Here is a 26,559-nt window from a genome sequence, read left to right on the forward strand (position 1 = left end):
GGTTGGGCATTTTAAGTTGATTTTAAAATATAAGTCATTTTCTGTCATTAGGTATCGACTCCAAACAGTCAAATCTTTGGCTGGAGTGAGCCTGATGTTGAGATTATTGTGGGCATGTCTCAAGTGGGATGATATGGCAGCAAAAGCTCCACCTGGGGGAGGAACCACAAGGACAGGTATTGTTATTTTAAATTTCTTTGCAAAAGCTTTTGCTGTAAATTCTGAGTATTTCACTCCCTCAAAACATTTCTATAAAGGCTTGCTGTCAGCTGTGGCATTTGAATTTTGTTTGCTGTTTCTTTGCCTTGAGTATGTTGGGTTGATTGGAGATACAGTTTTATTTGTTTCTTTTATTAATGTACTGGGACTCATTTGTTGCAGAAACAACTGAAACTGAAATAACAACAACAGAAATAATCAAGCGGAGAGATGTTGGTCCGTATGGGATCCGGTCAGAGTACTGTATAAGAAAAATCATTTGTCCCATTGGTGTTCCAGAGGCTCCAAAAGGTTGGTTGGTTTGTTTGTTTGTTCGTTTGTTTAGACATTTCCCCCCTCCCTGTAATCCTGAGGTAAGATAATCTAGATCTAAGGTAGCTGTATCTTTATGCTAATTCAAACCATCAAAGGAGCAAATGCAGCTTGCCTGAACGACTCATTTACCTACCGGGAAACAAATAACTGCATTTAACAAATGGACATGATTTATCTGAAGCTGAAAGGCCTTCCTGTTTATAAAATGGGACTGAAATCTCTTAATCTTGGTTTACACTTCAATTTCATTTTACAGTATAGCTTAATGTGTGTGTTTTGACTGTTCTCTAAAGAAACTCCAACACCCCAGAGGAAGGGACTTCGATCAAGTGCCCTCAGGCCAAAAAGGCCAGAAACACCCAAGCAAACAGGCCCTGTTATAATGGAAACTTGGGTAGCAGAGGAGGAATTGGAACTGTGGGAGATCAGGGCATTTGCTGAAAGGTAAACAAACTCAAGTGAACTTTTAAAGAAAGTAGTCTTAATTTGTATGATTGTTAAGTAAAAGTTCCCCCTAGAGAACACGAACTTGGTCACTCTGATCACTAAAAACACATCCATGTTGTATTTTTACTGGGCCTTTTGTTAATGATAGTCAAGCTTAAAGTTATAAAGCTTAACTATTTGCTGGTACCAAAACTAAGGTATGCAGATATTTCAGATTTGTTAGAACTAATACTATGTTAATTTTTCCATGCTTATGAACTAACCACTATTATATGCTAAAAGGCTACTACTGTAATTCATGGAAAGGCTTTAGGCTGCTTTTGGCATGACTTTATACAGTATTTGTTAAATACTTCTATAATCCAAAGAAAATAACTGTGTACAAGTAAATTGAGCCTGAGAATATTCAAGTCATAAGGTGCATATTTTCAGTATCACATGCTTAGAGTTGGAACAAGATTTTTGAATCTCTTGGAAAGAATAATTTTAAATATATGTTATTACATGGGTTCCTTGCAGTCTCAGATGTAATTATAAATTCCAGTTTTGATTAATAGTTTCCTGTAAGATGTTGCAGTAGTTTAGCATCAGGATGTTTCAGGGATGTTGCATGCAACTTCAGTAGTTTATTTTGAAATATTTTTAAAGCCGTGACCAGTTTTTCAATGATCTTCTGTCTCAACAGTTGCTCTTATGAGAGCAATTAAACTCGATAGAAACGAATGCAGTTTGATGGTTGGATTTTATGTGGTGGTATAACTTACTTTTGGTTGTGTCTTTGGCAGGGTGGAGAAGGAAAAGGCACAGGCAGTTGAACAACAGGCTAAGGTTAGTGAACAGAAGAAGGCAGAGGAATTCAAGGCCCAATTGGAGGCTCAGCTAAAACACCAACGTTTGGCTGCCCAGCAGGTGGGGAGCTGTTGGTTGTCCCACCAGTCAGCAACTGCACTGCTCACCACATGCATCACAGGCTGGGAAATGAACTTATCCCTTGCTTACACCATTTCTCAAATAGCGCCAACTGCAAATTAAGCCATCAAACAATGCTGCTGCCACTGTGTACATTTGTTATTTTGAAACAGGGTTAAAGCAAAGGTTTGTTCTGGATTGCCTTTTTTCCCCCCCACGTCATTTATAATGCTTTAGAAAGGTGTAGTTTGTTTCCATTTTAAAAGAAGGCTGGGAAGCACCCATTTCCAGGCGAGGTCCTCAGTGTTCTATGTGTAATGGAAAGCTGCCTTGGAATACAGCTGACTTGGGAATACAACTGCATTTCATGCTTCACTCAAATCTTTTGATTTTATTCTATCTTTTCTGAGTTAAGCCCATTAATAATTTTATTTAAATTTATGTAGATATGTGTATGTATTTATATATAAATGTATGCCCTTAGGAAACCCGATGCCATGTTGGTATTTCACATACATTATTAAGAACAGTGCTTTTTCCAACTTATTCCTTTTTCATTTCATCTTCCCTGACAAAAACCCAAGTAGTGAATGAGTGCTTCTGATTTGTGGGCATTACTATAGTGCTGGAATTCAAATTAAATAAATACAGAGATAATTCCAGTAACATAGGAAAAAATGTTAGATTAGTTGACATTTTAGAAGAGCCTACTGATACAATCCCTTCACAAAGGGGCTCTCTAGATGAAATGTGCCTTTTCAACAGTTACAGCACAGAAGGTCACTAGGTAAGGTAAGGGATTTTGAACCTAATTTTTTTAAGCAGGCTGCAAACTGGATTTACATTTAAAAGAATATTTTTTAAAATTGCATTCTCAATGGTGAAGCAGAATGAAAGTCTGTTTTTTTCGGTTACTGGCAGGATCTCAGTGCAGGAAGCTCTAAATTTAGGAATGCTAATAGTAAACTCTGTGTTGATGATGATATACCAATTACTGACCTAGATGTATGCACATGGTCAAAGCCAAATATAGATGGAAATTCTTCGATTTTTTTTCTAATCTTTCTGATTAATCTGAGACAAATTAATATGTTGAGGGGTTTTTTTTTTTAAGTAAAATGTGGAGTGAAATTAACATAAACTGATAAGGTTTTTAAAGTTGCTATAAATGAAAATTTCTGGCTGTGTATTCTAAGCATATTTTTAGTTCTGGAGGTCAAGGAGCCTATTCTTCAATCCTCTACAATTTAAACTAAAATCCTACCAGAGGCCTTTTTCTCTCAATACTGGGTAGAGACAATGTTTATGTTGCAAAATCTGAAAATACTAATTATCCCTTTATTCCATTTTTTTTTTCTAAATTCCATAGAAACGGCTGGAACAGCAGAAGCAGATCCCTGCAGGAGGTGTGGTCCCTGCAGCCACCACAGCCAGCAGCCCTGCAACCACAGTCTCCACACCACAGAAAGTCATGGTGGGCCCTCTGACAGGCCCTGTCCCCACGGGAACCAAAGTAGTACTCACCACTAAAGTGGGTTCTCCAGCTACAGTAACATTCCAACAGAACAAGAATTTCCATCAAACTTTTGCTACTTGGGTTAAACAAGGCCAATCTTCAACAGGTAAGGAGCCATTTGTCATGGAAGGAACATGTGCTGGAGTTCATCCTGTGTATACATCACATTCTATATACACATCACATCTCCTCCAAATATGCAGCATTATTACATTTCTCGTTATCTTTGCTCTTAACTCCTGCTGTGCCAGAAGGACATTTCTGAGATTATACCTGTCTAGTTTTCACTTGTTTTGACTTGGTAGGAAGTCTCATTTCTGACTTGTCTCATTCATTACTTACAGTTTTTGTACTAGTAATCATTCATTAAAGCATTTTATGGTGTAACATACTGTTTCCAAAAAAGAATCTTTACCAAAGAAAGCATGACACATTCAAAAAAAACAAAAATGTAAAAGTAATCCTGTAGTTTGCTGTTTCATACTTGAAAAACAGTCATTTCATTGACTAATTATTCTGCTCTAAACCTGCCTGTTCTGTGTGCCTCAATAGCCACTAGCACAGCTGCCACCTCAGCCACAACCATTGCCAGCACAGGGCAGACCTTCCAGCTCTCAGGCAGCCCAGTAACGATGGCAGGGAAAGTGATAACTAAGCTGCCACTCCCTGCAAACAGCAAGATTGTTGCCGTCAATGTGCCATCAACTCAAGGAGGTAGGGCAAAGGGAACTGAATAAAAATTGTATTCCAGCTTGCTGCTTAATTCTCCTTTGACACTATTTTCCCAGTGAAGTAAACTGCGACTTGAAGGGGGAAAAATATTTTATATATATATATAAATACAAGTTTCCACAGCTTGTTCCCCCTGTGTTACATATTTGTGTCTGGAAGGGAAAAAATGCAAGATTTTGCCTATAAATTATTCTGCATTTCCTAGCACAAAATTAGGAGCTTTATTTTGAACAATGTGGAATGAAGCATGCTTTTTTTTTGTTATCTAAATCAACAAAGCAACTTTCTTCACAAAAATATTAATGCCTACAGCTGCTCTTCACTGATGAGGAGTATGGCTCCAGACTAAGATTAGCATTTTTGATTCTTGCCTCAAGAAGAGGACTTAATATTTTGAGATTTGTGAATGTATGTTGAACAGAAAAGCCCAATTCTCTGTCTCCATCATATTTAGCATTTGAGCAAGTCATGAAGGCTGCAGATTTTGTATTGAAATTTCTTAGGTGACAGGAGAAGCGTTGCCTGTTTTCTTCAGCACCACATGTTGTAGGTGAAAGGTGTTTAAACTGTTCTCTACATTTGAAATTAATCAGATTATAGCTTTTAATGGTTGTATAACAGTAATTTGTGGCACCCTGTCAATGCAAGGACTTTGCAGTTACCATCAAACTGATATTAGCGAAGTTCATACTTTCCTTAACCTTTTCTAAAATATCTGTTTCCTAACTTAAAATGGACTATTTAAACTACTTGAAGCTGGACTACTGATAAAGTATGATGCTGCTTCTTTTTACAATATGACAAAGGCTCTCCCAAGACGTGTTGAAAGGCTCAAAGGCATTCTAGAAACCTGGAGACTGAGTTCTAAATGCCACCCTGGAGTTGCAGTTACCTATTTTGCTGGCCATTATGTCATTAATGAATGCTCAATTTTTCTTTAATTAGGTGTGGTTCAAGTTCAGCAAAAGGTATTGGGTATCATTCCATCAACTACAGGTGCAAGTCAAACCTTTACTTCATTCCAGCCAAGGACAGCAACTGTAACCATTAGGCCAAACACCACAGGGACGCTAGGAACAACAAGCACTTCACAAGTAAGATGTTTTTCTGGTTATTTAACTCAAAAAAAAAAGTGGGTGCATAGATTTTAAGTTACTGGCAGATAGTAAAACTTCTGGCTAATCACTTTTCAGTGTTTTTGGCTCCTCTCAGCAATGGTGTGTATGGGTCCTTTATTCCAAAGAGGTACAACAGTTCCCTCCAATTGGGAAAATTAAAACACACAAGGAAAATAATTCAGGGCATATTTCAGGGGCTTTTTCCCTAAGTTTACACATGGTCTCCTCTTTGGTGTGCACAGGTAGTGCAGGGTACACCGCTGCGCCCTGGGATGACAGTGATCCGGACACCACTGCAGCAGTCAACCCTTGGCAAGACCATCATTCGAACACCTGTAGTGGTGCAACAAGGTATTCTGCCAGCCAGTAGGTTCACTTTAATATTTAAATTCCCAGTGTGAAATCCATGGTTTGTTTCTTCATTAATTCCTTGTGTATCATTGTGTCCCAATGTAAAAATCCCTCATTTTGATGCTTGACTTTTAACTAACGCCTTTTTTGGCTCTTGGATGTGTTGGCTGGAGGCTTTGTCAGTGTTGTTCATCATTGACACTGGGAAAGGTAGTACTTAATTTTAAGTCCATTCATTCTGGGGAAAAAAAAAGAAAAACTGAAAAACCCTAAAAACATATAGAGTAATTGTGCATTGAGAAAGCCTCCCTTTTTGTTGTTTTTTTCATAAAGAGAAGCTAAATGTTTGAAGTATTCCATATGCATGCAACCTTAAAATAGAAAACATTTTGCAGACATTTTTCAGTCAATCACATAAATGGTTTGTAAAGAAAATTTATGTGCAAACTGCAGTGTTTGCTTCACCTGTCTGATCACTATCACACCCCACTGCAATTTGTGACTTGGAGGTTTCCTGTGCTTATGGTTAAAAAACTCAAAACGTGTTTCTTAGCTCAAATTCTTCTCTTCCAGGTCAGACACAGCAAGTGGTGACTCAAATAATCAGGGGTCAGCCTGTCTCAACAGCAGTTTCTAGTACCAGCACAGCTTCTTCCAGCACTGGGCAGAAAACCATCACAAGCTCTGGAGCAGCCCCTCAACAAGTTCAGCCACAGACCCCAGCACCGCCCCCTCGCCCTCAGCAGGGCCAGGTGAAGCTGACAATGGCCCAGCTCACGCAGCTCACACAAGGACAGGTAAAGCACTGGACAGTCCTGGGTGTGGAAGTGTGCTAACACCCATCCAGCCTTTGGATTTCAGCAGTGTAGTGCCTGTGCCCTTAAATTTATGTGTCTGGCTTCATTTAGGATGACCATTGGCATAATTACAGACTGAAAGCAGCCTAAATAGTAAATAAATAAAATAAATAGTAACTACAAGTAAGTCGTTTTAATAGTAAAGTTTTAACTCCCACTTCCTGTTGTATTTCCCAGTAAGGTATCTGGCATCAGGAGTGTTCAGCAGTATGGAAAAAGAAGTCTTTAATAGCAGTAAGGGACATAATTATTCTGTATGGCCTATTTTGTAGACATTCAGATCATAATGTTGATTCCTTGTCTTTTGATTTGATGTGAAGATTTAGTTTTCATTCATGCTATCCAGAATCTCAGAGGAAAAGTTGCAGTATCTTTGAGCAGAGGAGGAAAAAGTTCTTACAACTTCTGCTCAGATCATGAAGGTCTGTTGGCAAAAAATAAGTTTAGAGTCAATTTTTGGGTCCAAGTACATTTCTGTGATTTACCACAATATCTATTCTTCAAACTATAAATAATACATATAAATTATTGCAATGTACAGACTGCTGGTTGCCAGATAAGGTTTTTTGTAGGTGGAACAAGACTTGGAGTTCAAGCTGAAGGAGGAGGGTAGGTTTAGATTAGATACTGGGAGGAAATTCTTCCCTGTGAGGGTGGGGAGGCCCTGGTGCAGGGTGCCCAGAGAAGCTGTGGCTGCCCCATCCCTGGAAGTGTCCAAGGCCAGGTTGGACGGGGCTTGGAGCAGCCTGGGACAGTGGAAGGTGTGGGCGGAACTGGGTGAGCTTTAAGTTCCCTCCCAGCCTAAACCATTCTGTGAGTTTCTACACCAAAGACTCACAGGTTTTGTATTGTGTTCTGTTCGTTCACAAAATGTGTAACTCCACCCTAGTCATCTGGGGCGATAGAATTGTTGAAAGAGTATTTTATTATCTCAGATGCTAGTTTTAGATTTTAGGAGTATGGTATGTGATAAAAATATTGAATTTTGAAATCTAAACCCCTCATTATTCTGATTTTCAGCAAAGTCTGTCTAAGAATCGTGTCACTAATACATCAATATTAACTTTTTTTTAGGGTGGCAGTCAAGGTTTAACTGTGGTAATTCAGGGACAAGGTCAAACTACTGGTCAGTTACAGTTAATCCCTCAGGGTGTGACTGTAATACCTGGTCCAGGACAACAGCTTATGCAAGCAGCTATGCCAAATGGTACAATTCAGAGATTTCTGTTCACCCCACTACCAGCAGCTGCTACTACAGCTAGCACAACTACAACCACGGTTTCTACTTCAGCCTCGGGTAAGCACTGTTCTGTTCAGCAGGAAAAAAGCTTCCATTTCAATTGCATGGGAGTATTTATGCAGCTGGAGGTGGTCTGTTAGTGCAGTAAATTTGTTGGAAGTGTGTTGCAGAGTCTGTTGAGTTGCTGCATAGAGCTTTGCAGTAGTTCCAGAGGGTTTGAGTTAGTAAGGCTCATAGCCCCACCATTTACAATTAATGGAATCCTCGTTTGTGTCGTTCTCAGCTGCAGGGGAACTGAAGCCAGCTCTGCAGGCGCCACCAGCACCGGCTGTGCCCGCGGGGCAGGGGCAGCCCCAGGGCCAGCCCAGCTCGGCCCCTGCGCAGCCCGTGGGGGCGCAGCCCCAGGGTGCTCAGCCCGAGGCCCTGAGCCAGCCCGAAGTCTCCGGTGACTCTGCGGCGCCCCCCGAAGCTCAGCCGTCCAAATCTCCAGCTCAGTCTCCAGCCCAGGCTCGGGGACTCTCTCCAGCGCCAGGCCTGATGCAGCCGCCGCCTGCGGGCCTGCCCCCAGGCCAGTCCCCGGCCCAGGCTCAGCATCCAGCTCAGGTGCAGACTCCAACCCGACAACCCAGTCCGATGTGGCCCCATGCTCCCATACAAATTCCAGCTGGGCTGCAGCAATCCCAGCCTCAGGTTCAGACCTCAGGCTCAACCCTTGCAAGTTTAAACCCTCAAAGTTTAAATCAGGTTCCTGTGCAGTGCCCAGCTCATCCTCAGCTGCACCTTCAGCAGCCTCCAACAAGTGTTACTGAATTGCCTCAGCTTCAGCAGCAAGTGGAAATCCTCTCTCAGCTGCAGCCCCATGCTGTGGCTCAGATACAAGCCCAGCAGGGCAGCGTGCCGCAGATCAAGCTTCAGTTACCTCTTGAGATCCAGCACGGTAGCCCAGTGCAGGCTCAGCAGATTGCCAGTGTGGTGACAGTGCAAACAGCTAGTGTTCAGGAGCAGCTGCACAGAGTTCAGCAGCTCAGGGAGCAGCAACAGAAGAAAAAGCAGCAACAGATAGAAATTAAACATGAGCACACCCTTCAGGCTTCTAATCAAAGTGACATTATCCAGAAACAGGTAAAGTTAACAGAAGGAAATTAACACTTACTGAAGTAAGTATTGAAAGAAATACAGTTTGAAATGCCTGTTGTTGTTAACAATGTTAATACATTTGATAGGCAGTTAATTTGATTCTTTCAAAGATAGTGCACGATTGCTGTTGGCAATTTAATGACACATTCCAAGTTAATTCAGCACATCAAGTCACTTGTACCATGTTTGCATTCTTCTGTCACCTTGATTCTGTTTACCACTAGCTGCTGGGACAAATCCATCTCTATTCTCAATTCAGGAAAGATAGGTCAGAGCTAGGAGAGCTGATGGAGAGAACACATGTGCAGTACTTTCATTACCTGAAAACTGAGGTTCCACAGAGGTATCTGAAATGGGATGCTGTTGGATGGCTGCAGGGCTTAAAAAATACATGTTATAAGACTCTTACCATTTTTAAAACAACCAGTCACTGAGGAAATAGAGTCAACTTACATTTAGTCCCTGGATTTAAACCTGACATAAGCAAACTGTCCTGCTCTGGGGGTGGTGGTATTCATTTTCAAATTCTTTTTCAATTTTCAAATAATTGTTTTAAACCAGCACTGCTTCCCTGATAAAATCAGCTTTATTTTGTAACTCAGTGAAATAAATGGCACTTCAACTTTTTCTTTAACTTAAGAAATGTCCTGGTTCTGCCCATAATGCTGTGAAATGCTGGCTAAAGTTTTCATGTTGTATTTTGAAATCTGTATCATCCTACAGGTGGTTGTGAAGCAGAATGCTGTCATAGAACATTTGAAACAGAAGAAGACATTGAGTCCAGCTGAGAGGGAAGAAAATCAGAGGTGAATGTGCATCACAGTGCATCTGTAGATGTCAAGTTTTTCATTTATTACATCTTTTAATGGTATCATAATGAAATGCTGGTTTGTAAAAACCTGGTTAAAGAAGTGTTGCTATTTTAAATTGGTTAGAGTAACATTTAGAAGTAAGTTTCATAATGATCTTTATTGCATTAGTATAATCTCAATTTTATTTTGATCATATGTTTTTTAAGTAATATTACATATTGTGTTTGAAGCTGGCCACAGTTCTTAAACTCAAGTAAAAACCATCCTTAAAGGAGCACAGAATGGAGAATTAATGGCTCTGCTGCAAAAAAAGCCTGGGTTTTGTTTGTCCTTTATCATGGCCATGTGTTTCCATTCTTGTTCCTGCACATCCCACTCTACAGAAGGAGCTGAAGAGTTGGAAGACAGATTGACAAACGGAGAGATTTTATGCTTGAAGCTGCTAAACAGAAATTTGGAATGTTTGTCATTTGTCATGGGGTTATTTTGACTCCTTTTCACACATACAGTTGCTCTAATTAGATAATCACAAGTGTGTGTCAGATACTAAGAAAAAGAAGATTGTATTTTAAAAAATTTGGATCATCAGATCACAGGCTCAGTTGATTACAACACTGTCCCTGGGTGCCACTCCTTTACTGTTCACAGTTGCATAAAGAAAAAGATGTGTTGGATATGCTCTTCATTTCATAGTGTCAGACAGCCAAATAGGTGTTTCGACTGACAAAAGTCCAATTTAAGAGAAAGATGAAAAGTATAGTTCTAGCTAGCTTGGTTCATGGTGCAGCTGCCTTTCCATCTCACTGATTTATTCTTCTTCAAAAATACAAGGTGGGGACCTTTAGTCTGTGAAAAAAACAGACTGAATCAAGTAGATATAGAAGAGCAAGCTAAACAAAATTGTATGGCCCTACAAATATTTATCTACATATTACATTTGTCATCAAAATTCATCTGTCTGTCAAAGGACAAAATGTCCGAGACCACAGAGTTGCCAGCAGCTGCTTGTCCTGGCCATTGCTATTCTGCTGTTTCCTCTCAGCTCAATGGGAGTTGTTTTACATGGTCACTCTGGCAAGGAGAAGCATTTGGTTTTCTAGTGGTTTTGGAAAAGAATAGAGAAGGGAAAAGTAAATTCAGAAGAACCAAAATACATTCATTTTCTAATTTAAATATAAAGCAAAATAAATGGAAGGTGCAGAACAAGTGAACAGGAAAATAGATTTATAGTTGAATGTACAACAAGTAGATGAAAAACTAATCTTGAGCTGTCATTAGTGGAGAAATTGGGAACTGTTAATAGTGAATTCTATACAATGAAAAGTATTTGTCAGTCCTTACGCCAAAACACAAAATCTTGGTAGTATTTGGTGGTCACTGGAACGTAGAAATGTCTGTTTTAAAAGAAATTACAGGCTTCCAACTCACTTTCATCTTATATCAGAATGAAAATCCAGCTCTTTGAAACAAATTGTGGAAACTGAATTGAGTGAAAACGTCTCTTCATCCTACTAAAGCCAAAGCTTTGGGAGTTGGATGGGGGAGGGGAGGAACAATTAGTACTCAGATCATTTAAGTGAAATTGGGACTGGCCCTCTTGAGCCTAACAAGGGACTTGATCTCTCCCAGCAGTGTTCTAGTAAATAAGCAGGAGTGGAAGCACTGTGTGTTGCTAAATTTACCTTTTACATCTTAGGAAATATAATAATGAGCTTGCAGCGACTGGAGAATTGATTCTGCATTCTCAACTGGGAATAAACAGGCAGCTCAGCACAATGCCCTTTTCCTTTATTCCTTCCCCAGAATGATTGTGTGCAACCAAGTGATGAAATATATTCTGGATAAGATAGACAAAGAAGAAAAACAGGCAGCTAAGAAACGGAAGCGAGAAGAGAGCGTGGAGCAGAAGCGGAGCAAACAGAACGCAACCAAGCTCTCAGCTCTGCTTTTCAAGCATAAAGAACAGCTGAAAGCTGAAATACTGAAAAAAAGAGCACTTCTGGACAAAGATCTACAGATTGAAGTGCAGGTAAGGACAGAGTCTCAAAGGCTAATTTGATGTTAAGCTGGGGAGAACATTTCTGTGTTCATCTTTGTCTGTTTGCTCAGTGAGATTTTAAGGGAATTTACAGGAAGAAGCTGCGGTTGTGGATCTCTGCAAAGCTACTCATATGTCCTTTGAGGGCCTCTTGGTTTTCTTCTGGACTGAAATTACCTGCTTTCATGAAACAGCTTCTGATAAGTTACAGCCAGTGGGCCATTGTAGCCCAAGTGTGTCATCCCTTAATATTATGTGAATTGTAGGTTGAGAACATGAAAGAAATGCATATTTGAGTGGATTTAATTATTTTCTTCTGGTTAAGCATGGGGATTTTTGCATAGATTGTAACCCTGTCTTGCAGTTATCATATGAAGTGCCTCCCTCTATTTATTCATTTAATACACTTCAGGAGGAGCTAAAGAAAGACTTGACTAAAATTAAGAAAGAAAAAGAAAGAGCCCAGGCAGCAGCTGCTGCATCTGCAGCTGCAGCCATGGCCGCTGCTGCCCCACCACCAGTGCCACCAGCACCACCACAGCCACCGGCAGCCAGCATCACCTCCTCCTCCTCCACCACTGTCCCCATGCCAGTCTCCTCCCAGAAGAGGAAACGAGAGGAGGAGAAGGATTCCTCGGCTTCCAAGTCCAAGAAAAAGAAAATGATTTCTACTACCTCAAAGGAAACGAAGAAGGACACAAAGCTTTATTGCATCTGTAAAACGCCTTACGACGAGTCCAAGTGAGTAACGATGCCATAGCCCCTCCTGCATGTCCTTAGCTTTAGGTTTAGTGTCAGCTCTTAGTGCCAGGTAGTGCTAGAAGTGGAGGTAGTGGCAGGTTATTGCAGTGATCACTAGGGTATAGAGAATAAAGTCTCTATTTTCCACTAGCAGTTACAAATATTAACATACTCGATTGATACTGTTACTGTGTGTGGTTTATATTTACTCGTTTGCATGTCTCCATTGTGTGACCTTCCTGTCTCATATGCACATACTCTTTTCTTTTTTTTCCCTCCGCTCTGTTACTCTTTCTTTTGCTGTTTTGCCTCTGCCTCAGAAGCAAGTGACAATTTGGTTTGAGCAATTTCTTTTTAATAAGTAGCTGATGTTTTTCAGAAATAGCTTTGGTACCGTCTTCCAATAAATGACTTTTTTTTGTAAGGCAGTACCCAGTAAAGGGGGCTCTGAGTCACTGGACTGCAGTTCACTTTGGACAATGTTTCAGGGAGAAATGGTTTCCATGTGTTATTATTTGCATTCCAGGGTTGATAAAAATCAATATTTAAGCATTTGACAAAGTGAAAACTGCAGTTCTCTGTAGTTTGATTCTGACTGCGAATGAGGAAAAAGTATTTATGTTATGTACAGAGCTTGTGAAGAAATGCTGTAAGTGCTGGAGTGGAGAATCCAGTGGATTCCAGGGGATAGTGTTACATGTTCCTCCTTAAGGTAGAGGTGACTAACAGCAGTAGTTAGTAATGGTTAACATCTGAGAGCTGTGCAGAGATGTATGTACAGTAAGTCTGACTTCAGACCAATTCCAAGTAAGCGACAATACCCAAAAATACGAACTGGTACCATTTGGTGGTACTTTAAGGGCTGGTAACAGGAAAACCATAGATCTGGAGTGATGCATTCACTCCATGGGTCATGGTTCTTCATTTCAAGTTTAGGGCCAGGACTAGGAGACTTCTTGGTTCCTTCTAGCCTTTTTTGGGGTTTAATTATGTTTTTTTAATAAAGTTGAGATCTTGAGGTTTTGAGTAACTCTGACCATTGCACTATTACTTCAGCGTGGGAAATGGGGCTGCTCCCTGGACTGCCAGTGCTGCAGGAAGAGCAGAGTGATGCTCTGGCTGTTATGTCACTGTCACCTCTGAGGGATGTCCCCAGCCTCACTTAACTTTGTGTCTGTATCAGGTTTTCTGTTATCCAGCGTACTTAGGAGGGACCCTGTTCTCTGGCTGTGATACCAGAGGTCTGTGTGTTACTGCATCTGGAGTTAGTGAGTGAGCAAAGGGATTTGATTGTCAGACTAACTCTTTGTGTTGACTCTAGTGGTCATAGAGTGAATTTTGGTAGCTTGAATTGAGAACTGTGCTTCCAAGAAAATGAAATGTTAATAACTCAGTAGTATCCTTAGCAATATGACAGAGCTCTGCTGCTTTGCTTTTTGTGAATCTTGTATTTGATATTCCTACAAATGATGACTATACTGTTGAAGTACATAATCCTTTTGCTATTTGGAATTAGTCAAGTTTTGAAACAGTTTTCTGAGAATTTTTTTATTTTTTCATATATGTATATGTAGGCATTGGATACTTTTCCTCTTTATGCTGGTGTCTCTTTTCTACTTGAGAAAAGATAGGTGTGCTACTTGAAAAGCCAGTTTGTGGTATTTTATGAATACCCTGTGTGTTTCTTTGGATTTAGTAAAGCCTTTTAAGTTGTTTTGTGCTGTGTATTTTATTGCAAAACTATTACATTTATTTCTCATTCATGATACTCCAGGGTTATAGGGATTTGCTAATACTGTTTTCAAGGATGGTCAGTAAGGATATCTTTCCAAGATTCCTGCTTAGATTCCAATCTATCTGTTAAAGCATAATGTGGCACCTGCTCCACATTCCAGTGGCAAGGCTTAGCACCTACACCTGGATGCAAATGTGCTTCCACATCACCAGGACCAGACACGGCCTCTCTTGGGAACAGGGCACAGGCTGAGTTCCTTATAGTTGTCAGAATCTATGTCTAGCCATTCTTTATGGAAATGGGGTTGTGTGATATTTATTTTAGGATTTGCCTGACTGAAAACAAGAGAAAAAGCAGGATCTGAGTGTGCAGGATGTGTGCAGAGGCCCAGGAAATCAGAGATGCTTCCTGTGGAACATGGGGTAGCTACTGCCCTGCTGGTGCAACGCCCCAGGGTGTTGCCTGCAGGCTGACAGGGTGGCAGGAATTCCTACGGCAGCACCTGGCAGGGGGTTGAGGTCTCCAAAATCCAGGAGGATGGAGGTTCCGAGTCTGCTTGCTTTTGCTTAGGCAGAGAGAATGGATGTGAGTGTTGCCCATCTGGTTGTCACTGGTCATAGGTGTGTTCTGAGAGATCCATACACGAGTTACAAACATCCTGGCATAATATTTTACAGTTTCGTCACATCATTCTGTGCAAGGTCCCATTCCCATGATTCTGTCCCTGGTTCCCTTCACTTTGTGTCATACCATACCTGGTTCCGTCACACAGCTGTGTCTGAGAGGAGGCGTTATTCAGTCAAAATTCCACTTTGTCGCAGTTTTAAGTAGTTTATTATCAGATTTCAGTGCACATCCCCCTCAAAAAAAACCTCCAAGATTTAAAATTGACAGTCATGCCCTGACCCTATTTTCTTTCGTATCATGTTACACCAAGACGTACCTACACACTGCTGGTTGCATGTTCTTGTAGTGTACTCGTAACTCCTAGCTGGTGTTTGCGCTTTGCTTTTGTTTTTTAAATTAACTGAGACCTACATTTTCAAACTTTAAGGAAATGTTTCAGTGGCTTTTGAGCTGCAATTTTGAAAATGTAAACCTTTTTTCTTTGGCCTTGTCTTTTTGTGCCTTTGACAGTTTTTCACACACACATTGAAGACAGTAGATTTTCAGCCCATAGTTTTGTCAAGTCTGGTTACATATTAATATGTACATATCAATACATGTGCATTTTGATGAACTGTCAATTTAAATTGACCCAAGTGACCTTACTGCCAGTCTAGCTGCAGCATGAGATGTTAGTTTGTAAGGTTAGGGAGCAGGGAAGCTGAGACAGAAAGTAGCCCAGCAGCAAGTGCATCAGAGAGAAATGCAGGGAAAAGTTCCATGCCATTTGAAATGACAATTACATTGTCATTTTCATTGTGAACACTTTTAGGTTCTATATTGGCTGTGATCTTTGTACTAACTGGTATCATGGAGAATGTGTTGGAATCACAGAAAAGGAGGCTAAGAAAATGGATGTGTACATCTGTAATGAGTGTAAACGGGCACAAGAGGGCAGCAGTGAGGAGTTGTACTGTATCTGCAGAACACCTTATGATGAGTCGCAGTGAGTTCGGATAAGAACCTCTTATTCCATGTCTAGGTAGCAAAACTGCTCTGACTGTGCTTTCCTGTTCCTTGCAAAGAGTAAACAACTAGTTATTCTGCATATATTGTATTCATTCGTAATACAAATTGCTTTTCAGTAATTGTCTCCCCCTCCCAGATGTTTCTGTTCAGTAAATGTTTAGGAAAAGTGAACTTTCTCAGGGTGGTCAAAATGTATTGTGGTTTTTATTTTTAACAACAAACTACCAAAACACCATGTACTTTAATTGGGATTTATTTTCTTTTTTAATTTTATTTTCTTTAACAGGGGATGGTTAGAAAGACTAAAAGACAAATGCTGTATTTAGTGGGTTTTTTTGTGCTTTAATCTGATCTGGCTGGAGAACATAATTTTAGTACGGGGGTATATGGTTGGTATATGATTATATATATGTGAATTATATACATCTTTTACTGTAAGGCTTTGTGTCATAGAATACTCCGTGTTCAGTTACAAGACTGAAGCTTCCATATGAAAAGTGCTTGTACAGAGTGAAACAAGCCGTAGTTGTAGTCCAGTTTGTGCAAAATGCAGCTTGAATTGGTTTGGATACTGGCTGGGTGAGACTTCTGGCTTTACACTGTTCCTTTCATCTCTAAAGCAGAGGAATGATTTTTGAAATCTTGATTGCTTGAAAGTGTAAAATTTAGGAACGTGTTTTGAAATGGTCTGTAAATACAAAAACAGTTGGAGTAGAATTTGTCACTCTGAAATCTGACGTTACCTGTTGTCTTTAATCATGCCAAGTATCTGCTTGTGTGCAGGTGATGGCAGGTTTATGGGTTTAAATGTAACCTGGACTTGAAATAGTTGAAGCCGCTGACATTTGGTTTGGCTCTTGCAGATTTTACATTGGCTGTGACCGATGTCAGAACTGGTACCACGGGCGCTGCGTGGGCATCCTGCAGAGCGAGGCAGATCTCATTGATGAGTACGTGTGTCCACAGTGCCAGTCCACAGAGGATGCCATGACTGTGCTCAGTCCACTCACAGATAAAGACTATGAAGGGTTGAGGAGGGTCCTGCGCTCCTTGCAGGTGAGGAGAAGGGTGGCAGCATCAGGGAGTGTGACAGACCCAGTGGGTCTGGGAGGAGGGTTTTGATTTCTCTTTAGTAGCTCTGAGATTTGAGGGAATAGCAAAGCTTTGGCACTGTGTCAGCTGCAAACTTGCTTGGCATTATTGTCCTGAGGAATATTTACAATAATTAGTAAATCACCACTCCTGAGTGGGTGAAACTAAATAATCCCTTCAATGAAAGGCTTTTAAAGGAAGCAGATTTAGAATCCCAAAAGGCAAAGTGGGAGCCCAACTGCACAGGGTATGAAAAGTGCCATGTTCTGTTCTCAGATCAGTTTTCTGAGGGTTGTGATCTATACTTCTGTACTTTGAGAGTTACCAGATTTCAGGAGTGTTCTCATAGGGGGTCATTATCAGCATGTAAATGATGGCATCTTGATAATAAGAATATGTCACTGTCCAACAATACAGTATATTTCTGGTTTCTCTGTCACTCCCAAATAGGCTTTTTCTGCTACAACTCTAAAGACTTTTTAAGAATTCTGGTACAATTCTTAAAATTGTGGTAACAGAAATCCTCTAAGTAATAATTTGCATTGTCCTGTATTTTGCATACATTTATAAAAGCATATTAATTTTAGGGTACTAGAAAGCACTCTCAGTAAATTCATTCCATACTTTTCCATGCAGCCTGTTCAGAACAGTATCCTGTTATGTCTGAATTTCACAGTTTCCTGTTTTGAAGCCGAACTACTGGGTCACTGGCATTTAAAACTTTACCCAGTCATCAGATGAGAACTGGTTCCTTTTTCATATAATGCTGCACTTCTTCCTGAAATTCAACTCCAGACCCCAACAGATAAAAGGATGAAAATATTTACCTATTAATAGTACCTAGTTTAACTCGATTTTATATTTTAATTCTCTCCTGTTTCCCTGCCAGGCTCACAAAATGGCGTGGCCGTTCTTAGAACCAGTAGATCCCAACGATGCACCAGATTATTATGGTGTCATCAAAGAACCAATGGGTAAGTGTTGGTGAGAACAGCCTGAGTGAGTGGGTTTGGGCTTTGGAATAACAAGTTAATTTCCTGCTGACCAGTTCCAGCCATATTTTGCAAAATTCACAGGTTAGGCAGATGAAACACTGTGATTTCTCACTGATACATTCAGAAGTTCATGAAGGCTGTTTTATCTACTTCTAGGCTGACTCCTTCACCCTAAATAACTGCCTGTCTTACAGATGAAATGTGGAAGTCAATGCAGCAATAGGATAGAACTCATGTTTTTAAATTTCTTCATTTAAAGAGGACAATTTTTTTCTGTCTTTGTGCATGAGCTTCTCCTCCAGAGGCTGAGCAGGATGTGATGCTATGGAAGCGTGACGTGCACCTTAAGATGGAGTTTAAAATTATCTTCATATGACTTGATAGTAATAGTAAATTTTGTTTTATGTGTAATTTATCTTCAAAGCTGCAGGAACAAAATGCATTCAGATATTGTGAATGTGGGCGAAGTTGAAAGGGAGATGCTGCAGCTTTACAGTGCTTTACTCTAATCTTCTTAGAGCTCACCAGTTAAAACTGGATAAGCACTTGGATGTGAAATTTCTTGAGAAAATCTATCTCCTGGCAGAAATGGTGTTGGGAATGTTACTCCTTTCCTTCCAGTATTGAACCAATACATTTTCATATCTCTAAATGAGAGCCAGTGTGTCATTAGAGCTTTCTCACCTACTCCTTACTCATCCTAGAAATAGGAAAGTTCAGTTTAGTATCTTGGCAAAATGTTGTGGTATGTTGACTGAAAACAGTATTTTGTTTAGAAATTGTGTCCTTTTCTGTTCCAAGTTTTGGACTGTGCTGTTATGACAATGCTGAACAATTCCTATTCCATGGTGGATGGGTTAAAGTTTATAAGGAAAGCTCAAATTACGATACTGCTAGTGGAGTAAACAGAAGTGCATTTAGCCCTTTCTGACTTAAGTAGGAGGAAAAGGCGCCTCTAAGTATACAAGTAAATCTTAGTAAAATACACCAGGTAATCCAGACCCATCTGCAGTTTGCACACATTCGGGCATTACTGGTATCTCAAAATAAGCACCTTAAGGACATTTTTCAAGGGCAGATAGTTGTTTTTCTGGCTAAAAGTGCCACGAGACATTTACACAGCTATATTTGTATTTGACAGGTTTTGTTCCTCTCCCTGTTTTTAATTGATATGTGGATTAAAATGGGACAATTACTGTTCGTATCACCATTCCTGTCTCCTTAATGTGTCTGGTCAGTAAGGATGAGAGCTCTGGAATTTTGCATGACCCTGCACTTGAAATCTTGCATCTGTGCCATGTGTAATGTGCATATGCCCATGAGAATTGATAGTTTGTTCAAAGCAAGGCAGGAATTCAAAAAATAGTCAGGAGGTGATGGCTGTTACATGTACATGGTACCTGAATCTTGGTTGTCTGACCTTCCCTTCATTTCTTCAGAAAAAGCAGGGAGCTCCTTGCAAAGGTTTTCCCTGGTCATTGTGATTCTTGCATTTTATTGAATTTAGCTGCACACAACATATTCATGCCTAAGTGTCGCTTCTGAGGGAGACTTACTGGTGTCACCAGTCACAACCAGCATTCCTGGAAAAGCCTCTAACCTGGATAATGCTTTGTTTCCCACAGTCTTGACAATGTAGATTTCTGTTGAGAATGAAAGTGTCTCATTTAAATAATATTTGGTTTCTTTGAAGACCTTGCAACCATGGAAGAAAGAATCCTGAAACGCTACTACAAAAAGGTCACGGAGTTTGTGGCAGACATGACCAAAATTTTTGATAACTGCCGTTACTACAATCCAAGTGACTCCCCTTTTTACCAGTGTGCAGAAGTTCTCGAGTCCTTCTTTGTACAGAAACTAAAAGGATTTAAGGCAAGCAGGTAAGCTGGAGTGTTCCTAACCACAGATGGTGCATTGGCCCCTGAAATCTCCTTTCTAAGCTTATCCTGCATTCATAGAGGAATTTGCTGCTCTGTGGCCTTTCCTGGAAAATTTTGTCCAAATTAAGGTTTAAATACGGTTTTATGGAGGTTACTTTGGAATGTTTATTCAAAAGGAGTTGTAAAAAATTCGGGTGGTATCATAAATTTGCAAAATTTGAATGATACTTCAACTCATTGCTGCAGAAAACTTAATGAGAGTAATTACTGATCAGGACAAATACTGTGTCTGAGTTGTGCTGATGTTCTACTCTGCAGTAAATACTTCTCATGCTAATAAGAGACAATCCTGCTGTGAAGCTTATAATCAAATGAAAGAAATTAAAATACTTCAGTGTTACACCTTCTCTCATCTTTTTATAACTTACCACCTTTGAAACAGAGGGAATAAGTAAGGTTTAAAGTAGGAGACAGAAAATGAAACATAATTCAAAATTTACCTTTTAAAATTAAACTTCCTTTTAAAATTATTTTTTCTGAAGAAGGGCTGATGTAGACATAGATACAGACATTCCTGGAAAAGAATATGCATTTTTCTTTCCAGTTCAATACTGTAATAATAATTTTTATCAGGTAGTTTTCAACCCATGTTTCTGTCACTGCCATTAGCTGGGTCCCCAGCACTCACTGTGCTTGCACGCTGATTTCATTGCTGCATTTTATTTGTTATTGTTTTTCATTTATACCATCCGTCTTCTTTCTTTTCTTGCAGATTGTGATATCTTTAGTCTGAACTTTTTAACTGGAATCAGAACTGGATGTTGGGGTCACTTTCTTTTATTGTACAATTCAATGACATTAAACTGCCCTAAAAATCCAGGTCATTTGTCTAAAAAGTAAATGTTTTTGTTGCCAGCAGTCACAGTGGTGAACATCACTGTATTAACAAAAAATTGTTCCGTTCCTCAAATACTGTATTGAGAAAAATGAAAAATTCATCATGGAGACCTTGTATTTTATTGTTTAAGTCACTAATAAAACTGTGAATGTCAAAGAGGAGTTTTGCTGAACTCTGCTTAGCAAAAATGTGACTTTAACATGCCTGTTCAGTTTTTTTTCTTTTAAGTTAATCCAAAGACTTCTTGAATAAATTTAAGCAAAGTAGACCTTATTATAAATATTTACAACTAAAAATGTCTTTTTGCTTTCCTTTCAATGGACTACTATTATGTAAATATGTGAGTAAAACTGATTTCAGGCATTTTGGAATATTCCAGTGACACACTGTATTTTACAAGTACCGAAATATTTGTATTCTGGAGCAGAAAATAGGCTTAAAATTCAGAGAAAAAATTATTTTAAGCGTCCTTTTTTATTTCTGAAGGGGAAAAAATAAATGGAAGCAACATGGTGGTAATTCCCTCATTATGATTTATTTTTGGCAACACCTTGCAGCAACTGTGTTCTCCAAATTGAAGGGTGCTTAATTCTTCACTTTCTTCTGTATTCTGCAGGTCCCATAACAACAAACTGCAGTCTACAGCTTCTTAGAGTTCAGCGTGTTAACCAAACACACGAGCAAGGATCTGGTTGTCTGACAATTTTTAATTAAGGAGCCAGATGTTTTTAGTCAGGTTATCCTGACAAGACTTGATGTAAACTGCGTTTCTATTGGTCACAACAGTCAAATTATATTCTTGGCTTATTTTGTCCAAAGGACAAAGAAATAAAAATCAGCAGCACCACTTTCTTGTCAAGATCAAGTTGTTGTACTATTGTGGCAGAAGCAGGAAAACTTTGTTTTGTTGAAGGAGAAAGAGAGAAAGAAAAAAGATACAGTAAATGGGGTCACATTTAACTCCATGGAAATGCCACGTCTGTTCTTCAGTGAAGAAGCTGGTTTAAAGTCCACACAGAAAACTTTGACTGTATTTATTTATTGTTGCAAAAAAGACGCTTTTTTATTGCTGCCCTCATTTGTCAGCTAATTATTTTTTCTTATAAAATCCAGCCCCGGTTCCATGTAATCCATTCTGTATCTTAACATGATTCCTGTAGGTAAAAGTACAAGAAGACCTCTAGATGTCTTTTCTTTCTATGAAAGGAGCTGCTATGTACACATGTGCACATACACAGGACTGGGAATCAACAAGGAGTTTATCATTCATGGTAGATTAAAACAAGCTTGCATAAAAGTTGGGCTGAGTGGTCATGGACTACAGACTCTGTTGCCTTGAATATAACAAACAGTACAATTTGTCATTTACTCTGCACCAGACTGAACTGAGTAAAATCTATTTGAAGGTATCTTGTTTGTAAACATTTGTCAGATTCTAATTTTTTTTCTTTTGTATTAAAATTCAAAATATGGATGTATATGAAACAAAATAAATGGAGATCATTGTTCTCCCCACAGCCGTAGGTGTGTTTGAGTGTGCGCTGACACGTGTGTGTGACACTTCGGGGATCTGTGCAGGAGTGTAGGGATTGCAAGGAACAGGGGTGGGAATGGCCAGGGAGTGGGACCCAATCGTGTTCCAGTCCCGTTATCCCAATGAAACATTCCCACAGTGGTGCCACAATGACTGTTCCAGCTGTGACAGGGTAAGAGGTGTCTGTGAGGTGTCCCTGCCCACTGGAGCTCAGTGATCTTTGCCAAGTGCTCTGGGAATGCTGAGCACCACCTGTAGTTGCGTCCCTGGGAGCCTCCTGGGCTGCCCCAGTGTTCCCTGTGGGAGCAGCGCTGCCCTGAGGGATGAACTGGAGTCCAAGAAGATGCAAATTGCAGATGAGGAGGCTTTTCTTTTGCTGTGTGTGACTGACTTGCTCTGGTACCTGTCTGTAGTTCCCAGCCCTGGTTTCCCTGCAGCTCCTCACCCACCTGACCAGCTTTTGCACTAACTCACAGTCAACTTCTGTTCTACAGTGGTCTGGGATTTACCTGATTTATGGATAAGCTCCTTTTGGGTTTAACCTCACACCTTGCTATGCAAGAACCTCCTCTGTTATTTTTCTTAAAAAGATGTTGCTACTGACCACCCTTTCTTACACTTCCAGCTCAGGTGTTCAGGTTCTTCTGGGGGGATTTTATCTACTAAAAACCCATGTGTTTTTGTACATACAAATGTTGTCATTTAAACTATCTGTGAAAATTACTAATTGTTCAGTGTGGAAACAATCCATTTATGCTTCTGAAAGTCAAAGAAGAGTAGTTGCATTTAGGTTATGTTGTTCTTTGACATTTTAAAAAGATGCTGCATATTGTAAGCAGTGTGTTTTAATGCGACAAGGAAGAATCTCACCTTTAACAGCACTGGGACATATCCTGCATCTCATCCCAACTTCTCAGCATTTCTGTACTATTTATTCATACCTAAATCCATATTGACATGATTTAAATCTTTCCTACCTGTAGGCAATAGATTGCTGTTTTTAACAAATTGTGGCAAACTGAAGAGTACTTTTTTGTACCTTATAGGACACATCATCCTAGACAAATAAAGTAATGTGTTTGACATGGATTTGGTGGTGTTTCTAATGAAACATTTGATAATGTTATTGGATATAAGCCTTGGCTTTGCCAGATCATACGTAACTGTGAATCAGGTTGATTAGGGAAATAATCCATACATGCAATTTAATGCTGCTGATTAATCACCCAACCCAAACCATTCTGTTATTCCATGAGAGCCTGTTTCATTGGGCAGGTCGAGGTACTTCTCTGGATTTATTGGTGGTGATGTTTTATAGTTAAATGGTGTTACAGAAAATAAATCACTTGTGATTAATCCCCACCTGCTGTAAAGCATAAAGTTCATAAGGTTTGTGATCTCTGCTCAGTTCTCGTCCTCTTTGTATTTTATAGATTATTGCAACAGTTGTTTTGAAATGGTCATATGTTGTAAGAGGTATTGATAATGTGAGCTGTGCCAGCTTGATTTTCCTTTTCTGTCTCTTCAAATTTGAAGCAATTATCCTCAATCTCAATTCAGTTCATGCAGAAGTTAATGGAGATTTAAAGTACAGTAAGAAGTTTGGCTTACCCAAAAGCCTCGAGTAAACTCCCTGGACAGATGGGATGACAACAGTTATTCCTGTACACATGGATTTCTGTGTGGTGCTGGCAGAATATTCCGTAATTATCCTGCTGGAAAGAAAATTATGGACTGTGAGGTACCAAAATTACCATGGCAGGTGTTGAACGTGACCGCTATCCAGTTCTCAGTGTGGCTGTTGCTGGGAGAGTTTTGAAATAGCAAATGCAAGACTGGAAATCCTCTCGATCTAGGAATTGTTGTTCAGGAGTTGTGTTTAGTATGTGATAAGCCTTTGGGAATGGCTCTGCAACAGGATGGCATGCTGCAGAGGATAGGTAGATTTTGTGCTCACTCATGACATGCAGGTGGACAAGAAAGCCTGATCCAGCCCCGCCTCAGCCCGTGTCCGGCTGTGTCATCTGGGTGGGGCAACTTTGGGAGCAGCCCCAGCCCTGCTCCTGGTCCTGGCTGGGCACGCAGCTGCTGGGACACAGGTGTGTCCTGATGCCCCCGCCACTCCCCTCACCGGTGGACAAGATTTGGGGCACTTTGAAGCCGTGTTAGGGGTGAATTCGGCCCGCTCAGAGAGGGCAAAGGGACAATTTGAGAGGCTTTCTGGGGTGTCCTTCTTTTGCCTGCCACCGCAAATCTCCCCCCTCCGTTGGTATTCTCTGTCCCGCCTCTACTGGTCCCTCCTGTGTCCCCAAAAGCCCCCGCAGAGGGAGAGGGACCCCCAGTATCCACTGTCCGGGGTATATGGAAAGCCCCTCCCCTGTTACCCCCACCCCCAACTGCGTCCTCGTCCCCGTGGACTTGCAGCCTCCGAATGGGATGACGCTGACGCGAGGAGCGGACCCTGCACTGGCCATACGCGGAGAGATTTCCGTGGCTCTGCAGGCACCACTGCTCACCCTTGTCGGAGAGAATGCCTATGGCGGCGGGGCGAGCGGCCAATCCAAATGGGGCTAGGATGACAGGGGTGGGTCGCGGGGGCGGTGCCGCGGCGCCGGGGAGCGGGCTGGGCTTTGCTCGGGGCCGAAAGCGGGGTGGGAGGGGCAAGGACGGGCGGCGGCCATGCAAAGTCCCTTCCTAGTGTCGACAGGAGCAGGCTGCCGGCCCCGCTCAGCACAGGGAATTGCAGCGGTTTCAGGGCCGCACGCGGGCGCAGAGCCGGCGGCAGCTGCGGGCCGGTCGGGGGAGGCAGCATGGGAAGGGCTCTGCGAGGGCATGAGAGCGGCGTGGGACTTGCCGTCATGTGATTGAGTGTGGCAGGGCTTTATGGCGCCAGTATGCCGGGGCTCAGCTTCCTGGCTGAGATGAAGCGCACCTTTGGGCTTTTAAGCAGTGCAAGAGCAGAGACGACCTCGAGAAGAGACTTTCAGATTCTGCCGTACATAGAGGGCAAGAGTTTACTGCGGAGCTTGCTCTCGCCCACATTCTCCTCCTGCCGGATTTGCTCCCGGGATGCCAGTGACTGTAGGAATGGGGCACCCCGCAATAGGACATTTCTGGCTCAGCTCTAGACACAAATGTTAAGGGCAAACTGTCTGGCACTGGCCTTTGGGCCTCAAAGCTGCCAAAGCCGGGCCTTGCAGGGAGCTGCGGAGTGCCACGGCCCTGGCCGTTTCCCAGAGAGGGCTGGCTTCGTACCGGGGCTCAATCTCAGCCGGCAAGGAAAGCCGCAGCGTGTGGGGAACGAATCCCTGCCGTTCTCGTGCCCCAGGGCGTCCCCCGGGAGCAGCCGTGCTCCAGGCCGTGACTGTCACCTGCACACCTAAGGACCCGGATCTGCTGTTCCAAACCACAGCTGTGGCAGGGACAGAGACATGAGTGGCCACAGAAGTGGCCAGTGCACTGTCCGCACGCTGTCCCTGCTGCTTCTCCCCCAGCCGCTGGCGGGGCACCAACTCCCAGCCACCCACTCCTAAAGCCACGGGCCCACTGGGACACTGCGGGGGCTCGTGGAAGCCAGCGGCCACTGTGACACAGCGGGGCTGCACTGAACCCACGGTGCTTTGTGACCCGTGGCTCCCAGGAGAGCCTTTGTGATGCTGTGGAACTACACGGAACCCTGGCTCCACTGTGACACCACAGAAGCTCAGGGAACCTAGGAGACCCTTTGTGACGCTGTGGAGCCTGACAGAAGCCTGGCTCCACTGTGACACCACAGAACCTCAGGGTGCCCTGGAAACAGTGGGGCCTTTTGGAAGCTGACGGAACCCTGGGCACCACAGTGGCGCTATGGAACCTGGTAGAACCGAGGGGCCACAGTGACACTGTGGGGTCTTTTGGAAGCAACGAGACCCTGGTGGGAACCCATAGGATGATTAATCCTGGCAGGAACCTGCTCCAGGTGAGCTCCTCTCTCTTGACTTGCACAGCTGCTGCTAGGATCCTGCTGCGGCACTGGCTCTTCACGGGCTCACAGCTTCCATTGGGAATGGCTCTGCAACAGGATGGCATGCTGCAGAGGATAGGTAGATTTTGTGCTCACTCATGACATGCAGGTGGACAAGAAAGCCTGATCCAGCCCCGCCTCAGCCCGTGTCCGGCTGTGTCATCTGGGTGGGGCAACTTTGGGAGCAGCCCCAGCCCTGCTCCTGGTCCTGGCTGGGCACGCAGCTGCTGGGACACAGGTGTGTCCTGATGCCCCCACCACTCCCCTCACCAGTGGACAAGATTTGGGGCACTTTGAAGCCGTGTTAGGGGTGAATTCAGCCGGCTCAGAGAGGGCAAAGGGACAATTTGCGATG

At 41.8% G+C, this 26,559-nt stretch overlaps 1 protein-coding gene and 1 long non-coding RNA gene across 12 annotated transcripts in view; one reads left to right on the plus strand and one right to left on the minus strand.

Moving 5' to 3' along the window:
• The window catches only part of BPTF (bromodomain PHD finger transcription factor), a 52,903-nt gene extending 30,719 nt beyond the window's left edge, over positions 1-22,184 (plus strand). For 3 of the 10 annotated variants that reach the window (XM_048324092.1, XM_048324095.1, XM_048324099.1), the window contains 19 exons: positions 52-176; positions 382-510; positions 828-978; positions 1,767-1,890; positions 3,260-3,512; positions 3,959-4,120; positions 5,084-5,232; positions 5,499-5,622; positions 6,181-6,404; positions 7,539-7,761; positions 7,988-8,307; positions 9,565-9,647; positions 11,457-11,682; positions 12,104-12,432; positions 15,606-15,779; positions 16,666-16,858; positions 17,784-17,868; positions 19,583-19,769; positions 21,284-22,184. In XM_048324092.1, the coding sequence (XP_048180049.1) occupies positions 52-176; positions 382-510; positions 828-978; positions 1,767-1,890; positions 3,260-3,512; positions 3,959-4,120; positions 5,084-5,232; positions 5,499-5,622; positions 6,181-6,404; positions 7,539-7,761; positions 7,988-8,307; positions 9,565-9,647; positions 11,457-11,682; positions 12,104-12,432; positions 15,606-15,779; positions 16,666-16,858; positions 17,784-17,868; positions 19,583-19,769; positions 21,284-21,320 (3,298 nt within the window). In that variant the 3' untranslated portion in view covers positions 21,321-22,184. Of the gene's footprint in view, positions 1-51; positions 177-381; positions 511-827; positions 979-1,766; positions 1,891-3,259; positions 3,513-3,958; positions 4,121-5,083; positions 5,233-5,498; positions 5,623-6,180; positions 6,405-7,538; positions 7,762-7,987; positions 8,308-9,564; positions 9,648-11,456; positions 11,683-12,103; positions 12,433-15,605; positions 15,780-16,665; positions 16,859-17,783; positions 17,869-19,582; positions 19,770-20,541 lie in introns of all 10 variants that reach the window. The other 7 variants (XM_048324094.1, XM_048324093.1, XM_048324096.1 and 4 more) reach the window with 7 other exon arrangements.
• Positions 21,691-24,782, minus strand: LOC125336030. 2 transcript variants are annotated; one of them, XR_007207630.1, is made up of 2 exons: positions 24,718-24,782; positions 21,691-23,913 (listed from the first exon to the last, which is right to left on the minus strand). It is a non-coding gene; the product is annotated as an uncharacterized LOC125336030 (long non-coding RNA). The 2 variants fall into 2 exon arrangements; XR_007207629.1 differs by having other exon boundaries at positions 24,662-24,727.
• Positions 24,783-26,559: the final 1,777 nt, after the last annotated feature.

Source organism: Corvus hawaiiensis, chromosome 19 (genome assembly GCF_020740725.1).
Source record: "Corvus hawaiiensis isolate bCorHaw1 chromosome 19, bCorHaw1.pri.cur, whole genome shotgun sequence".
Taxonomy (NCBI): domain Eukaryota; kingdom Metazoa; phylum Chordata; class Aves; order Passeriformes; family Corvidae; genus Corvus; species Corvus hawaiiensis.